The sequence below is a fragment of the Phyllostomus hastatus genome, unplaced genomic scaffold (genome assembly GCF_019186645.2).
Source record: "Phyllostomus hastatus isolate PE091 unplaced genomic scaffold, TTU_PhHast_1.1 phas_contig_159, whole genome shotgun sequence".
NCBI classification, from domain to species: domain Eukaryota; kingdom Metazoa; phylum Chordata; class Mammalia; order Chiroptera; family Phyllostomidae; genus Phyllostomus; species Phyllostomus hastatus.
In genome coordinates, this window is record NW_025333640.1 from 17,925,936 (window position 1) to 17,945,814 (window position 19,879).

At 32.1% G+C, this 19,879-nt stretch overlaps 1 protein-coding gene across 4 annotated transcripts in view; it reads right to left on the bottom strand.

Moving 5' to 3' along the window:
- The window catches only part of FSTL5 (follistatin like 5), a 542,283-nt gene that overhangs the window by 62,203 nt on the left and 460,201 nt on the right, over positions 1 to 19,879 (bottom strand). For all 4 annotated transcript variants that reach the window (XM_045831808.1, XM_045831806.1, XM_045831807.1 and 1 more), the window contains one exon: positions 13,466 to 13,584. In XM_045831808.1, the coding sequence (XP_045687764.1) occupies positions 13,466 to 13,584 (119 nt within the window). The remainder of the gene's footprint in view (positions 1 to 13,465; positions 13,585 to 19,879) is intronic.

Genomic DNA, 19,879 nt, shown 5'->3' on the forward strand with positions numbered 1-19,879 from the left:
ATTTATGTTGGGATTCCCAGAATATTTTCATAGCCATGTGAAAGTATATATAATCAAGGTAGAGCTACTTGTGAATGTTCTACTATGCTATAGTTTTAAATCTTGCTTTGAAAGACTAAAAAACTAAATCTTAAACAACATGTTAAACTATTTACTATCAATGGCTATCTATTTAATTGGGCCATTAAAAATAAAGACAATGAGGTTAAACTACTTTCATCAATTTTTAATTGAGCTCACTGTTTATAACCCAAACAAAAATAACTGCTCTTTTATTTAATTAGATATATTACATTTATCTCATTCTATTTCCTTTTCATTTATTAAACTGTCATAAGCAGTCTAGCTCATATTAATCAAAGCATAAGTAGTCACAGCAATTTAGGGATTGATTTGCCTTAATCTAGCCTATCTTAGAAAACTGTCATAGGAGAATTTTGACTCGAGTACACCAAGGTACAAGGACCAAGTGACAGATATTTTTATCTTTTCTTTTGACATAGGAAGAATGTATTTGTGCCTTTCAGTGTTACAATAAAAACAGAGCTGATAACATCACACTGTCATAAACTGAGGGCTGGTTTCTCTTTAGAGACAGTATATTAAAGATATTAAGAAAACAGGCTTCGAGGTCAACGAGACCTAGATGTAATGTTCCGCTTTACACTCACTAACTGTGTTCATACTCCTTTGAAGCCTTTTCACCTCACTGCTATAATAATATTATCCATCCCATAGGATTATGATGCAGGTTAAATCAATCATATTAGAAAGTTATCAATAAATGTTACCCATTGTTTTCTTATAGAAAATTCTCTATGGGCTACATTTCATGAAAACTATAATAATCAGTACATTTTTATATAATTTAATTTTTTCCCACAGTTTTTTATTCAAGAACTTCACTATGGTTATTTAAAAGTTCAAGGAGTTTCTTTAAGTATGGAATAATTATTGAATATGTGGTCAGGAGAATTTTTTTCACCTTTACTATTTGGCAGTTCTGTAACAATGAGCAAATCACTTGACCTTTCTCATTTCTCCATCTGGAAATTAAGAGGATTAAATAAGGATATTGTCAATTGTCTTAATAAAAGAACAATATTCAAAGCTATCTGAATTACTTCTCTGCTGAAACAAAAGATGTTTTACCAGTCATAAAAAGTAATGCATTAGGTTTAAATAGCCAATTAAAAAATAAATTTGTAGATTGTTAAATTCCAAATGCCTACAGAACACAAGAGAAAAGAATCTAGATATATATTTTTTTTTAATACAGGACAGGATGGTTTGTGTCTTGGGTCACAAACCATCCTGTCCTGTATTAAAGGTGTCTTCTTATAAATGAGCTGCCATCCTGGCTGGGGTTGGTCCAGGTGCCAGTGGGTACGGAAGATCTCAGGTGCAGGGACTTAATGTCTGTTTTAAAAGACAAATTTGTCGCCCTGGCTGGTGTAGCTCAGTGGATTGAGCTCGGGCTGCGAACCAAAGTGTCACAGGTTCGATTCCCAGTCAGGGTACATGCCTGGGTTGCAGGGCATGACCCCCAGTAACTGCACATTGATGTTTCTCTCTCTCTCTCTTTCTCCCTCCCTTCCCTCTCTAAAAATAAATAAATAAAATCTTTAAAAAAAAGACAAATTCGAATAATGGGGAAATCAAATTAAATATCAAGACCAAAGATTTAAAGTTTGAAGAGCAAGTAAATAAAGATTGCTGAAACTTGTTTGAGTTGAAAGCTAACATTAAGTATTAAAGGAATCAGGTAATTATGGAACATATCAGGAAACATAAATTAGATGGACCCACAGTTCATGGCGGATCAACTTCATTAAATGGCAGTGTGCATAGTTTGAATTACAGAATTAGTTGTGTTTACTTTTTCCCCAGCATAATGAAGACTTGATTTATATAGAAGTAATGATATTCTCCCCTAACTCTGTTTAACAAAAACAGTTAGTGACTTAGCTAGCTGGATGAAAAAATAAGAAGTTAACTCTTCATGTCTAACACTTCATGTGTTAGACAGCACCCCCAAAAAGAAGCTGGCTGTAGTGTATAAACCTTCTTTAATGTGATGAAAAGCTCATTTAATCACGACATCACTATAAACCCTAATGAATATTATGGGAAGATGGGGCTTACTTCCTGCAAATACGTTCTGTACTCTAGTTCCTTTAAGCAGTCATAGAGAATATTTGCTCAAATGGTTTGACTCATAATTTTAGACATCAACAAAACATTTGTTTAAATACTACATATAGTATTATACATAGTATTTAATACTATACATATATTATGCATAGTACATGCATGTATAGCACATTACTATACATAGTATTATACATAGTATAAATATGTATATTTATATACATATAGTACATGTATGTATAGTACATTACTATACATAGTACTTACATACTATACATAAATACTATGTATAGTATTTAAACAAATGTTTATATATAAATATACATATATTAAATATCTATAATATTTAAACAAAGATTTATATATAAATATATAATACATATATTATATAAAATACAGTATTTTATATGTAATATATAGTATTTAAACAAAGTGTATATATACATGTATATGTATATCTCTCTATAATTTTTCTGACATCCTGCCATCTAACAATATATATTTCTTAACTTGGAAAACAAGGAGACTGCTTCATAAGGCAGTCTTTTTAATTTCAGCTAATTAGCTTAACTGCTTCCTCACAGCTTCCAGTCATTTAAAATTTGGTTCTTCCTTTTGAGGCAACATACTGTATTCCAAATTTTACACAAAAGCTGATTAAATGCTTAAAGATAGTTGTGAGTGTGGCTTTTAAAACATGGCTATTAAAACTGAACTTCAGTTTTCTTACTTCAGGCCTGTGTTGTGAAACTCATTTCCTCTGCCTGCTTGATTATCTATTTCATAAATACTATTTATTTCATAATCTACATTTGGTTTAGCAATATGATCAGAATGAAGAGATGTGAAATCTATAAAATAAAATTGCTTGTTTTTAAAAGATTTTATTTTATTTATTTTTAATACTATTTTTTATTTTTTTAAAAGATTTTATTTATTTATTTTTAGAAAGGGAAGGGAGGGAGAAAGAGAGAGAGAAGCATCAATGTGTGGTTGCTGGGGGTCATGGCCTGCAACCCAGGCATGTGCCCTGACTGGCAATCAAACCTGCGATGCTTTCATTCACAGCCCGAGCTCAATCCCCTGAGCTACACCAGCCAGGGCTTTAAAAGACATTTTAAATAAATTTATTTGGATTAGTTTACCTTGATTCTTTGAAAATCTTATATTAAAATGGAGTAGATTATTTTTTTATTTTATTGTATTTTTTCCCATTATCATTTATCCCTCCTATACCCTCTGCCACCTCCCCCCGACACACCCCTTGCAATCACCACACTGTTGTCTGTGTCCATGGGTTCTTCCTCTTTTTTTTTATTTGCTTGATCCTTCAATGCTCCACTCTCCCCAAAATAAACACTGTCAGCCCACTCTCTATTTATGAGTTTTTCTCTATGTTCCTTATTAGTTCAGTTTGTTCATTGGATTCCACATATGAGTGAAATCATATGGTAATTGCCTTTCTCTGACTGGCATAATGGTCTCCAGGAACATCCATGCTGTTGCAAAAGGTAAACTTTTCCTTTTTATGGCCAAGTAGTATTCCATTGTGTCAATTATTTCTTATTGTTACAAGTCCATTAAATAAGGAGGAAACAATCCTAAATTTTTAAGGAAAAGGGTCAAATAATTTAAATAATATGAATATAAAAAAACGACGTAAGCTCTCCTTCTCTTTTTTAAATGTTCATTTTTGCTTCAGTAGTGAGTTATGAGTTTTGATAATGCACATTTTACACATCTCTTTTTGGAGACAGGTATGCATGTGTAGTCTCTCCCTGTGCATGGCTTACTTTGTCTTGTAATTATTTAAAAAATGTTAACATAAAAGCATACATTAAATTATTTTTATGATTATTGAATTATCTGCATTTGGTTCAACACAGTGTAATACTATGTCATGAGCTAAACTTTTTCTGCAGCACATAAGTCACAGTACAGATGGTGACATGTCATTTTCACTGAATTCTTCCATCTTCCCATATTATCCAGAAAGAAGCCCCTGATTTGAAGATACATTTAATGGTTTTTGTGAAAAAGTTACTCTGAAGTGTGATACACTTCTCTTCAAAAATTATAAAGCTGTTTATAGGATAATAATTTGAATTTTTATTTTTAAACTTTATTATAATTCACACATATATTTGCTCCACATAGGAATATCTATACTGAATAGCATTACATTGTACCTGTTATGTCAACCTTCTTTAAAGTTTATTTTAACATGGGCTATGTTATTTACTGGTTAAATATTATTGCAAGTGACCTACATTCTATTACAGGTATTTATTGAAAGGATAGAAGCCAAATAATTTGAACAAATATGTACTTTGCTATGTTGTATTAGTTAAACGATAAGAATAGAACCATTTTAAAATCATAGTTTTATAAACTTTTGCAAATAAATGTTATGTTAAAAGAGTAATTTATCTCAATACCTACCTTCTTTATGGGAGGAAGACACAGACCAAAGTTCCATTTACTTTGTCCTTTCTCTTTAAAAATATACCATTACTCTTGTAAATAGCACTGCTATAAACATAGAGGTGCTTATATATTTTCTTTGTTTTGGTGTTTTGGGATCCTAGGGTGTATTCCAAGAAATGGAATCACTGGGTCAACCAAGATTTGGAAACAGACTAAGTGCCCATCAGTAGATGAGTGGATAAAAAAGCTGTGGTGTGTTTATACAATAGAATATTATGTAGCAGTAAAAAGGAGGAAACTCTTACATTATGCAACAGCATGGATAGGCCTGGAGAAAATTATGCTAAGTGAATTTAACCCGTCAGTGAAAGAAAAATGCCACATGATTTGATTTATATGTGTAATCCAGTGACCATAAGAACCAATGAACAAAATAGTAACAGAAGCTTATATACATAAAACAGACTGGAGGTTGCCAGAAAGAAGGGGGTGGGGTAGGATGAATGACAGTGAAGGGATTAACCAAAGAACATTACGCACAACCTATGGATAGGGGCAAAAAATGGGGACTGACTTGAGGGGATGCTGGGGCTGGGTGGCGGTGGGGAAAGGGAGAACAGGCAGGACAACTGTAATAGCATAAACAATAAAATAAAACTAATAAATAAATAAACAAATATGTTTACTATATTGCCATCAGAACTGTATTTTTCTTGTCTTCTTTTTTACTGATGCATTGGAAAGGAGTTCCGCCACAATACCCAGCTGAGAAAATTTCTTGAGTAGTAACATAAAAACAACACCAAGTGAGAAGTCACCAGAACTACCTCTGTAATCTAGTTCAACGCATATCTTTAAAACTGCATATAAATTATATAATTAGATCTATTATTTTATTCTATATTTTTTTGTTCTTATTGTTCAAGTACTTTATTATGCTTCTTTTTTTTATTGTGGTTCAATTATGGTTGCCCCAATCTTTAAGTTTTTCAAATAATTTTAAAAAGAGCTAGCAGATATAATTAATTTTTGTGGTCATATTAGTAAATAATTATATATTGAAATTTACATAGTATAGAGTTATATTTTAATGGAAATGATACTACTATATAGATTTTGAGATACTCTAAACTCATTTTCTTCTGCTCTTATCACAGGGAATGGGGTTTTCTTCTTTACATGGAGCTAAGGCTGATTGTGGCCTTTTTTCAGGCTGGAAGAAAGAGCACTTAAGAGGAGGTCGGTGAATTGCTCCAGTTCCTGAAACAAGAAGCACTTGCCTGGCGGCTTCCCTTCAGTTTACTGCCAGCGCTTGTGCCCCTCTGTGTGTGTCTCCTTACACTTCCTTTAAAGCTGTGCAGATGAGATTGAAAATAAAGTAACAGCATTGCCCTGATGTTCAGCAGGACCTAGATGAATGTTAGGTCTTACCAAAGTAGGGAAAAAAAGAAGTTTTAATAGGCAATAAATTAGCAGCTCAAGTAGCTAAGAGATTAGTAGTAATTTCGTGGTTTAAGTTTTATTTTACACTGTTGGTAGGAATGCAGATAGGTTCAGCCACTGTGGAAAGCAAAAATGGAGTTACCTCAAAACATTAAAAATGGAACTGCCTTATGACCCAGAGATTTCACTTCTCAGAATTTATCCAAAGAAACCTAAAAAGCCTGTTTTTCTTCTATGTAATTTATTGTTTCAGGTTGTACAGTTAGGTATTTTATACATTTTGAGTTAATTTTTGTATATAGGGGCAAAGAGCAGTCTAAGTCTTTATTCTTTTGCATGTGGCTTACCAATTTTCCCAGCACCATTTATGAGGATTCCTTTTCTCCATTGTAATTTTTCGGCACCTTCTGTCAAAAATTATTTGCCCACAAAAATGTGGGTTTATTTCTGGGCTCTCAATTCTGTTCCATTTTTCTTTGTGTTTTTCTACCAACACCATTCTGTTTTTATTATTGTCACTTAGTAGTTATATTTGAAGTCAAGGAGTGTCTCGGGATTGCTTTGGCTATTGAGGGTCTTTTATTATTCCACAAAAAATCTGATAATTTATTTTGTTCTATTTCTTTAAAATATCATTGGGGTTTTAATGGAGATTGCATTTATTCTATATATTGCTTTGGGTAATATGGACACTTTAACTACATTGATTCTTCTACTTTATTATGTCTTTTTCATTCTTTTTTAATAATGCTTTGTAGTTTTCAGTACATGGGTCCTTCAAACCCTTTGTTAAGTTTATTCCTAGGTATTTTATTCTTTTTGTCGCAATTACATTTTTAAATTCCTTTTTCTGAAATTCCATAGTTAGTATATAGGAATTTATACATTTATAGGGTTTTTATACATGGCTTTTATATCCTGTAACTTTACTGTATTTGGTTATTGTTTCTTAAAGTTTTTTGGTAGAATCTTTAGGGTTTTGTATGTAAAGAACCATATCATCTGTAAAAAGTGACACTTTTATTTCTTCATTCCCAATTTGGATGCCTATTATTTCTTTCTTTTGCCTGATTGCTTTGGCTAGGACTTCCAGTATTATGTTGAATAAGAGTGGTAAAGGTGAACATCCCTGTCTTATTCCTGATCTTAGAGGAAAAGCTTTCAGTTTTTCAACATTGAGTATATTAGCTGAGCATCTGTCATATATGGCCTTTATTATGTGTTTCATTGAATAGTTTAATCATAAATGGATGTTGTAGCTTATCAGGTACTTTTTCTGAATCTCCTGCAGGATTCGCAGATGGTGAACCGTCCTTGTGCCCCTGATGGACCTCAGTGGATCACGATGTGCTGCTTCTTGAATGTATTGTTGCTTCCTACTTTTTTATCTCAGACTTTCCCAATTTTTTCTAACAGCAAATCTGTTACTTTTTAAAAATAGTACTTTTTGTGAATAAAACTAAGTCTTAACCAGTTTAAGATCCATGTAAAATAGCTTTATGTGATTTTGTAAATCTCAAGTAAAAAACTTTCATCTTTAAAGACATTTGTATGAACAATTCTTTGTCAAACTGTTCAATTTTACCCTTAAGAAGTTGCTATTGAAAGACCCAAATTACATTAAATTAATGTACATACATTTCTTTCTAAAGAGAACAGAATGTACTCTTACATGTGTATACTGAGTCTTTATTACTCATATAAAATGCTTTAAAATTATGGAAATAGATTGTCTGACACATACATCATTCTGGTCACATTTATTCAAATAACTTGGCTGGTACTTTTTATCAATCTCTTAAAGAAGACTTAATATGCTGTCTTAGATGAAGTTACCTGACCCAATTAACATGCTATACAACTCTGTTAAAATGCTGTTGCACAATTTACATATTTCCCACTGTTTTCCCCCAACGTTAGGCTTACATTCTTAAAGTCTAATAGACACACATAATAAGAATTTTAAAATAGTGTGATGTTAATAAAAGATTAGAAGTTTTCTTTAAGTCCAGGGCTTCAAAGACCAATTTCATGAATTTATTACTTTTCAAATCTACAGAGTAATCATCTGAGGACTGGAGGTAGTTTACATTACTCCCTTCAGGAAGCTCTTTGCAGGATATCATTGTAACCACAAAGGGACAATAGCTTAAATTTTTATCATTCTATATCTCTTTGTAAGTGAAGCCATTTTTTGAATAGAGACCCACTGAGAAAAGAATAAGTGGGGGAATATTTTGATTACCTTTCTAAAATATACAGTGGTATTGAGTTCTAAAGGTTGCTCAATGGCTGCATGGGGAAATAGCTCGTCTGCATCACCTAAAGGGGATGATTTTTTAACAAGTAGTTTCGCAGACAGAGTTTGGAGAAGTAGTGATTTGATTAGAAAGAAAATGAAATGCTGGAAAGGGAAATCTGGACGTTTGACTAAGAGAACTGATGAATGTCCTGAAGGCCGCACTGCTTGAGGTTATGGGGGACATTAGCAGAGACAGAACTGGGGACTTCTGTGTTCCCCATTTCTGGTCTCTGTTCAATGTCTTCATGCCTAAGTATTCTGGACATTATAAAGAACCTGTTCTTATGTACAAATGTCATTCTAGTAGAGTGTTAATAGCATTTATTTCTAAAGGTAGAGTACTTTTCATACATGGAGTCGGAAGTCTAGAAAACAGACATTTTAGAGGTGATTTACATCTGACGTCCTGTAGAAAATGTGTTGCTCTGCATTTTGGTGTTATTTAGCATTAATACCGGGGATAGAACATCTTGTGTGTCTCCTGAACTCTTCTAGTGACCATGAAAAAATAGGTAACAGCATGTCATATGTGAAGAACAAGATTATAATAAGCAAACATAGAAGTGGTTAAGTTAAAACGTAGCAAAGATTGAAAGAGTGGTAGGGAAGGATGGCACAACAGTTGGAAACCAGAAGAGCGAAAAAGTAGGTAACCTCGGAAAAACCTGTATCCGGGAGCCTATAATTTAAACATTTTGCTAAACCTACTTCAGTGTTAGTCCTGATTTCATAAGTCTGCTGGAGGATTCTATTTGCTTGACGTTCATACTATTGATGACAAGGGGAAATCATGTGTACAACTAGTATCAATATAGCAAGAATTCTCTCTAGTAAGGCTGCCTAACAAAAAGGAAAATAAAAAGATGGAAGTATAACTGAAAACATGTTGTATGAATTTTTACTAACTCAGTATCAGAAGCTGAAGCCTGATGCAATCTGACATTGCACCAAAATTGAATTTTTATTTAGAGCAAGCAAACGGCACCTTCGGAGAAGCTTGATGGAAGATTCTATATTTTAAACATATCAGTTTTTATCTAAACTTTACTGGCCAGTGAGTTATTTTGGGATTTGTACTTCTACTTTTTTAATATCAACAGTGAATTAGAAAAATATTATATGCGTGTTAATCTTTTTTTGTGGGGAAAAATGATTGCAAAAGACTAATTTCTACTACTTGCACTCAAGAGATTTATTTTGTAAAATGCAGACAAAATAGCTTTTTTTTCAATAATGGAACTCCAAACTCTCTTACAAGGAACATCTGCATAGTACATTTTGACTATATGATTCTGAATAATTAGACCCATGAAACTATATTTACCTTGAAACAACTTAACGATAAATTACTCTATGAAACACTTTCACAAATATATTAAAAGAAGAGCAGTATTTTGCAGTGATTGTAAAATAAAGAAAAGTATTCTGGTGAGGAGAAAATTAGGTATGTATGTCTTAAAACTTAGAGAATGTGTAGAATGAAGAGGCTCAGCCTCTAAGCAATGGTATTTTCACAAAATCCATTTAACAAGTGTTATTTGACCACCTGCTCTGTGTAAGGCACTGTACTAAGCATGTTGGGAATACAGACACCAATTAAACAAGGCCCTTAACTAAAAGAAATAGTAAGATGTGAGAGTTAATTTCTTATGTCAACTAGGCTATGGTACCCAGTTGTTTGGTCAGGCTCCTATTCTAGACATTGTGAAAGTGTCTGTGCAGGTGATTAACATTTACGATTAGTTGACTTTAAATAAAACACACCACCTGCCCTCCAGTGAGTGGACCTGATTCAATCAGTTGAAGGTCTTAAGACTTAAGAAGGAGGTTTCTCAGACTTTAACAAAGAAATATCACTTGAGTTCATAGTCCGCCTACAGATTTCAGACTCAAGACTAAAACAATTTGTGTCTGCATTTCCAGTCTGCTGATCTTAGCTGTGGATTTGAGACTTAAGACTGCAACATCAACTCTTATCTGATTTTCTTCCTGGCTGGCTTGTCCAACAAGTTTCAAACTTGCTACCCCAGCCACCACCACCTGAGCCAATTTCCTAAAATGAAGACATCAGCATAGAGTGACAAATACAGATATACATATAGATATAGATAATACTATTGGTTCTATTTCTCTGGAGAAAAATTTTCTCCTCACATAATACTAAACAATTTTCTCATGAAATTGTTTATAATTAAATACTTAAATCTAGTGCAATATTGTACCAAATAGCTTACACAGTCTGAAGCTGAGATCTCTTGTGTTTAAACATAGAAAACAAAGTAAGTTCAAATGAGAAATAATTATTTATTCAACCTTTTTTCTCAAAACATGACATGACCAATTTCTCCTTATTTCTATCACTATATTCTTATGTATCACGAAAGTGTCTCTTTATATATAGTCTAATCATCTAAGCTAATCTCACATTAAAGAATAAAAAGCAATCAATTAAATTTCATCTACCTTCGCTATTATTTCATGTAAGTGGACTACAGTAATAGCATAAGATATGTTTTTCTTTTCGGGGATAAACAGAAACCTCTATATTCTACATTGATCAATTATAAATGGGGCATGGTTTGAATCAGTTTGCCATTGTCTGTATTATTGTTAGTACTTTAAAAAATATATTGGCTAGCTGAAATATTCTTGTATTTTAATTTCAACACTGAAAGCATTAGAAATGTCATAAATTTAAACACACACACACACACACACACTATTAAACAGTTCTCCTCTCAAAAATACAAATCTGATTTTCATAATCTTTTTTTCTAATTCTTCCATGAGTATAGATATTTCAGTAATTTTTTTGTTTTATGTAGTATAAGATTGCTGCTCTTTTATTCCTTTGTCTTTTTATTTTGCAATAATCATTCCTTCATAATCCCATATGTAGGATGACTATCAAATTTCCAGGGGCAATGATTTGCAAAATCTGATGCAGGAAATTAGTTCTTAATAATAATATTTATCCCTGCTTGGTCCCTGCTGACGTGGATAAATAAGGGTCCTCAGATTGAAAGGTATGAGTTGAGGCTGTAATCATTGCTATTTTGTTTCTACCTTCTATTCAATGTTTTTGTTCTTACAGAAACTTATATATAAGTTATATTTATGCATATGCACATGATTTTTCTCTATCTGTACTCAGCTATATAAGGGAGATAAATAAACAGAATTCTATGTAATTTCTACTCTAGATGATTTGGAAGGAAGTATGAGTAGCCAAAGGCTTTAAAGAGAAAGACATTCAGGTAAGTAAACCTCACATTCCTCTTGTCCAGACACATCAAACTGTCACATTAAGTGTCTGCTAGCTCTTTTAGCTTTAGACTCAAAATTGTAAAATTAACTAATCTATAGCCATTGAAAAATGTTCTGGAAAAGCACATTCTTTTAAGACTTGAGTCAAATTGTTTTGAACCATTTGCTGGTGATACTCTGGAACCACATCCATGTAACACAGGAAGAAAAAATTTTTGCCTCTAAATTTGTAAATCCGAAGTCATGAAGTATATAGTTTTGTAATGGAAATATGGGTTTTACAGGTTATTTTACTAGATTTAGTAAGCGAAGTTTCAATGTCTGCGTCAGTTAGCTACAAAACTGCTGGTCCCATAGAAATCAAAGAGATACTCTCCTGCCAAAATTATTTTGCTTTTACTTAAGTAATGATTTGATGTCACATTTTTAATGCCTATGTGCTAGTCTAGGTTTCTAATCCACAATGCTTTTGTAATAACATGAATGTTGTATAAAATGGAATGGTTTGCATTATCAGAAGTAAATATTTACATTTTATATACATGCTTACTTACACACATATATATATACATGCACACACCTTATTCAAAGTGGATTTAGTTAGTGTTGATATTATATGATCATAAAATAAAATAAAATTGCATGGGTAGTTTAAAATGTTTTTTTAATTATAAATCATAGCTTAAAAATGGTCATAATACTATTTAGAATTTACTCTATAATTAAACATGGTTTCATTTATTTTAAACAACCACAACATATTGAGTCAAATTACTTCCTTTCTTTACGATAAGAGGTCCATCAGACTACTTCGTGCTATGGGATATCTGGGGGGAAGGTCACCTATCTCATCTCACTCTCCTCACTTTTCCTTCTCATTCTGGGGCATGGCTTTCAGAAGTAAACTGTTATCCCCATACAGGGATTGGCAAAAGTAGGTTTATAGTTGTGAGTATGCAAAACACAGTTTGTTCTTTATTATTCATTATTATATTATTTATTTGTGTTACAACTGTAAACCTACTTTTGCCCACCCCTATATATTTATATTCAACAACAATGATGACCACTAGTATGCTGGAAATGAGAGTTGGAAATAAAGGGCCTAAACTATGGCACTAATATCTAGTTTACTTCTATCTCATGGCCCTGCCAAACTTAAAAATGAGTATCGAGAGAGGGTTACAAGACGAGGTCTTCCCCAGACTTATTCTGGGTGTTTGGTGTATGTGCAAACAAATGTGGGAACACATAGTAAGATAGGTACTCATAGTGTTACAAGTTTGGTATATACATATTTATAAGGATATATATATATATATTGCAGCATAAAACATGATAATTTCTTACTTGCAAAAATCATCCCTAATATATATATCTAAATCATATAAGGAACACATAAATAAATAAGTTGATATTTCCCATGTAAATCTAAGTCATTCTTTTCATTGAGACCTTGTGAAAAAATGAGATGAAGAAGAAAAGGGAACCTACATTTATAAAGTACTGATTATAAGCCCCAATTTTCTACCAGAGTATATACATGCTGTTTTCTTTCATTTTGTTAAACTGAACGGTGTCTACAAAAACAGGAGGCATTTGAAATTAAGGAGCAGGTGAAGTTATGACATTGATTCAATTTTGGTATTTCGCTCCTATTGCCTTTAATTACAAATAATTACAAATAATTAGGAATACATAATATATTATTTTTTCTCAAATATAAAACTTGCATGAATAACAGCCAATATCATAGTTTTAATATTTCCCTCCCAATACATCTTATATATGTATATATTTAATTGTATTTCTAAAATATAATTCTACTAGACAAAGCTGCTGTAAAAAATACAAATATATTATTAAAATACTTGCCTGAAATCCAAGGAGCTTTTCACTGGGCTTAATGTGCCTCTGAAACTCACACTCTATAGGTTGTATCACTTTGATTCCATCTTCATAAAAAACATAGAACATGTTTCCAATTCCCAGACCTTAAAAATAAAAAAACACATTCAAAAGTTCAAAATGAAATTATCAGAAAACTTTACAACCAATACTCAGGGCCCCTCATATTGCTCACAGATCATTTGTGGAGTCCTGTGATGTTAGTACAGCAAACCATATGTGACCTTCATTGATGCCCAAGCTACTCTGTGATACTGTGCAGACATTGTACGTATTCTCCCTAATCTCCAATTCAGTGATTTCTTTAATATGACGCAATACATTTTTCATATATTTATAAAATAGTTATAAATTGAAATAATACACTTTTTGATGCACAGAGTATGTCTGATACCTTCTCCAATTAATTTAGGTGTTAAGGAACAAAAGCACTTTTTGAATAGTCATATTTATTCTATTATGTTTATTAGAGATTCCTGGAGAAAATACAATTTTGTTCTTTGTATGAATTTAGTGTATATAATGCTTTTTAAAAATAAAAAAAACAAGTCCTCCAGATTTTGAAGAATATATATTTTCCTATACTAATATTTATAAATATAATCTTACAAAGATGTATTATTTTTTTAAAGCTAGAAATATTTGGGGCCTATTTCAGAAACGTTAATTAATTTCAGGTTTTATAAAAAAACCTTGGAGCACTAATTTAAATCATACTTTTTCCTCACAAGCGACCTAACTGTGTGGCATTTCAAATTTTGTTTCACTTTATAAACCCAAACCGAACCGGTGCAGGACCCTAAAACCGAGACACCTGGAATGCAGGTGGTGTTCACAGAAGCCTGCACCTGGGGAGCTTCCGCACCTTCTTGCAAACCTGCTCTCTTCGTTGCTTCTGCTTCTGCCTTGTTCCAACATGTCCAGCCCTAACTGCATGTAGTCTTTCCTTTCTAGATCCTCGCCTGAGTAAGTCCCTTCCCCGGTTGTGTTGGTTCCCACAATCTTGTTTATTCAGCCTAATTAGCCCTCCCATGGTTCAGTGCTGGCAGATGTTCTTTAAAAGATGAACAATGACATAGAAATCTAGGTAGTCTGGAAATTCAAACCATTGTGCTGAAATTTTTAAATTCTACAAACACCTATAAAGAGAAAGATTATTTTAACAGGAAAAATCGCTTAGCATTATTTTTTAATTGAGAATATCTGCAAGGTCTATTAAGTCAAGCCTGAGGATCACAATTAAAGTGTATTTATTTGTAAAATTGTTTGTTCAACGTTAGGCATATCTTTTAAAGATTTTTATTTATTTATTATTAGAGAGAAAGGGAAGCAGAAAGAGAGGGAGAGAAACACCTGCTGGTTGCCTCTCGCACGTCCCTAGCAAGGCACCTGTCTTGCAACCCAGGCATGTGCCCTGACTGGGAATTGAACCTGTGACATTTTGTTTTGCAGGACAATGCCCAATCCACTGAGCCACACCAGTCAGGGGTAGACATATTTATTTTTATTAAATATGTTCTTAGTTTAAATAGTCACCAATTCTGCCTGTCTAGCCACATGTCTATCTATTCTTGATTTAGACGAAAATGTATTCAAACATAATTATGACTTTGTCATAGTGTTTATAACTATCCTCTAGCCCATTAAATTATTCCTACCTAATCACACATATAAATTTTAAATGACTCCAGATCATTTCAACACATTTTTTGTTTTATAAATAATTTATAGTACTTATAGTTTAATAAGTATAATCTTTATCAGTTGATTAAATACCTCATACTCTGATTTCTCTTCAGATGGTATAAATCTTTCACCTTTTAAACATCTTAAGTCCAGAGAGAGTACTACATTAAAGTGGGATAGTTCTGAATAGTAGCAGAAGTGGCAAAAACTAAAGTCAAGTCATATTTAAAAGAAAAATAAAATTCAGTAGTTTTCAGCTATTCTTTATAATTATAGTAATTATAGTTGTGCATAGAGGACTATAAATTCCATGCTCAGTGAATAAAAAAAAATCATCCCTGGATGGTATGACTCAGTGGATTGAGCACTGGCCTGTGAAACAAAGGGTCATCGATTCATTTTCCAGTCAGGGCACATGCCTGGGTTGCAGGCTAGGTGCCCGGGAGGGGGCACTCAAGAGGCAACCACACGTTGAGGTTTCTCTTTCTCTCTTCACGTCTCTAAAAATAAATAAATAAAATCTTACAAAATATAAAAAATAAAAAAACTATCCATTTTTAATGCAAAAAAAAATTATTTGTATCAGTAAGCTTCCAGGAAACATTACCATAAGATTGATGTGTGCTGTACATCAATGACTATCAATTTACCATGAATTGTTGTCATAACTTATGGCCATAAGCAAGCAGTAATGTGGTGTCTGATTGTCAGTTGTCAGTTACATACTATGTTTGATGACCATTACAAAGCCCGTACCATTTTTGAAGGAATGTGAGTCTGCTCTCCTTCAGCTGCTGCAAAATCATCCTCCACCAACAGAATGAGAAATGTTTGAACCTGACACTATGCTAAATCCAGATTGTTTGTAAACTTTCTTGGGAAATTTCCTGCCCTTTCTTATTATGTTCCTTCTCCATATTCCATGCACAGTATGGTTAGTGGGACTCCATTGAATTGTGCATCAATGAAACTTCGGAGCTGCATTTTCCTCTATAAACCACTTAATCCATTTAAATCACCCCTTTCCTATCTGAGAGACCATTTCCTTGCTTTTTAAAATATGAATTATGCATCAGTGTTTTTACAAAGCATCAACTACATTTTAGGTAAAAAGTTATTAAAGAAATACCGGCATCATTATGTAAGGTTTAGTTTGTTTTTGCATTTTATTATTTCCAGTAGGAATGTAACTTCTTAGTGTTTATGAAATAGTAATTCCCACAAAATACCATACATAAGTATCTTACTTAAAATAATAATTATAAAGTGAACAACAATGCCTCAATCTCACTGCAGTGAAATAAAAAGTAACTTACACCTTTTAGAGTCAACCTTGAGTTCCTTCCTCCCTACCCACAAGAGATATACGAGTATTTTGCCATTATTTTTCTGCTAGATATATTTTTCATCAAGTATTTTATTCAAATTTTAGAAGAAGAATTTATGATATGAATATATGGTGCAGATGTGTTTCTTTTTAAATTTGCTGCTCTACTATTATACATATATACATTTATTATGAATATAGTAGGCACAGAGCAATATAAATTACCTGATAATGAAGATGTTGGTAATAGAAGGCATTTAGTGCATTCATTAGCTTTATTTGTAAAGAGGCAATAATATATTTGCATATATTCATTAAAATTATTAAGTTTCTATGTCCTAGCCTTTTTTTTGAAAGGGGTTGGAGAAATGTAACAAAGAGAGATCAACTCCATTCTCTGGCTTCAGACAGCTCTGGGGCACATTGTGGCTACACACCTTACTGGTATACCAGGGTAAGGTTATTCAGTGTGTGTCAAAACTTCCCCATCTTAAATTTGGAGATAATCACTATGCTTACATTACACAGCTGTTGTAAGAATTAAATGAGATGGAGAAATTAAAACATTTATCAGAATGAATAACTGTCACTATTTTTATAACTGACATTATCTCTTCTTTGAAACATTAGTAGGGGAAAATAACAATTGGTAAAATGTACATAAGGAAACAGAATATGATTTCTGTCTCATGTTCTCCTAAATCCATACTGTGAGACAGAATACTAAGTTTCAGTTTTTTTTTTGATACCAAATTCTATGAATCCATGAACTGCTAGAAGTTCAACTTGATTTTCTAGTAGAGCAGTTCTCAAAGTTGATCCTTTCAGTAGATGTACAAAGCCAAAGCTGTTTTTATAATAATACTAGGATATCATTTGTGTTTTTTTTCCTCTCAGTCTCACAAATTAGATTCTTGCAGAAGTTGAATGCAGTTTCGACAGGTTACATGACACATGACATTGGGTGAATTCACAACAATTCAGTGCAGAAGCAAATGTGCGAATCCAGCACTTCTTATTCAGCCAAGTATTTGGAAGATTTGAAAAATGTAAAACAAAATGAGCCTCCTCATTGTTTTCTGGAAATACAGCATTAAAATAATGTGTTATGTATGGCTACATGTAATTGGGTTTATTAAGTTTACTTTTCATAAATAAATACCCATTTAAATGTTTCTGTTTTAATTTCTAATATGGTTAAGTATAAGCAGATGAAAATAATCCAAATAAACAAAAGCTTTTGTGTTTTATTGGAAAATGTAATGGGATCCTGAGACCCAAAGAGCTTGACAACCATATGGGTATCAATTATAATTTTCTCCTCATTAATGCTCTGTATTGTAATGTATTGCAAAATTTCTTGAAATCGATGAAACCTTCACTGCTCTAGTCACAGTAAAGATTGAGAATATGTGCAGGCTGGCTTTTTTCTTTTTCTATCCCCTGGTGAAGTCAGACACATGTACTTTATCTTTTCCAGGTCGATTGTTAATCTAATAGAGTATAGTGGTTCTAGAATGCGATCCATAATTTGTTTGTTCCTTGTGAGCTTTCTCTTTGCTTTGCTATTTTTTTTCTATACAGAAAGAAGACATAAGCAAGAATCACTTGCAGTCTCATAAGAAAGAATTATTTTCCAGAGGATTTTCTAATCAATAATGTGCCTTTAAGTACATGAAACAGACTGAAAAAAAAAATAGTTGCAATTTACATTATTGTCTAAATACTTTTAGGAGAGCTGTTCAATAATGATAGTGTATCATAATACAATTATACTACTTATTATGTTAGCAAAATATTATACATTTTATGTATTTATATCACCAATAAAATTTGGTTAATTTCTAATTATTTGATGAGTATTTAAGTCAATAACAAAGGAGAGATTGTGGTGATAATTGTCTTCCTATGACTTAATTTTATATTACTGTAGCATTTAAGGTATGGTCAATAGCAAATTATAATTCTACAATGCAGTGATTTAGTAATCAAAGATAAATCAATAAGTTTTAGTGTTAAATAAAGTTAGTTACTAGTTCACATTATTCTTTTCACTTTCAAATAATACTAAACTTACCTCTTTAAAAAATATATAGAAGAAATGTTTTCTTAGCTAAAGAAAAATGTAGGCAAGAATAGATTGTACACATTGCATTTCTCATCTTGAATAACTTGGCAGAGGCAGATTTTTGGTTCACGAATACTCTCATTTTTTTGTATGTATGCCTTTGGAGCTAAAAACTTTTCACACACAGAGTAACATCATACCATTTCAACCTAATATGATCTTCACATTACATTAATCTGCAATAAGACTTACTCTTTTATTTATACCAGAAAGTTTTCAGTGTGTCAAGTCCTTTATTAGGCAATGTTCATCCAGGAATTAGAAGCTATTTGACATCTATCTATCTATCTATCTATCCATCTATCTACCTTATATATACATGATATTATTTCAAATCAGTCCTTTTGAGTCAGCACACAATTCCCTGAACTTCCAAAGGTACTCAATGTGAACAATGAAGTTCACATTTCCTCATTAATCTAACAAAGGAAATAATGTAGTATTTGTTAGCTAAATAATTACTATTAGTTAGAATCATATATATAATTACATATATGCCCATATGTATGCACGTATATACACAATATTTATACATCAATGTATGTGTGTACACATTTTTCAAATAAATATCTCTCATCCCCAAACTATAAGAATAAATTTTTAATAGATAAAAGTGGATTCAAATAATAAATCTTAATATGATCTTAAGTAATATGGAGAGTTCTAATACTTTGAGGGCAGCCTGAATAATATTATATTATTACTTAATAATATAATAGCAATCACATTAATAAATACTATAATAATTATAGTAATAAATGCTATAAACAAATAATGTTGCTTTAAAACAAAATCAATTTATAAGGAACAAATGTTTCACCTACTTTAGGATTTATATATCACAGATTCACTAGGAGAATTCCAAATCTATTTCAACCATTATGTTAGATAAACCAGGCTCAGTGAGGCAAAATAACTCATCCAATTAACCAGAAAAGCCAGATCTCTGGTACCTGATTTTGATTCCTTCAGTTATATTCCTTCCATTATAATGATAACATGAAATCAAGTTTTTAAATGCTCAAAGAAATATGTGTCATCTCAATAGTGAAGATGACACATATCTTTGTGAAGATAGTACAAAGAAATACTGCCCAACAGATATGTCCATGATAGTGTCAAAAATGATTGAATTTGCACATTCAAATGTCAAATCCAAGTGGAATAAATAGAAAGGGTGTAGTTACACCAGGATCTCCTTAACAAACCAGCTTTTAAAGGAGCTTATACAAATGATTTA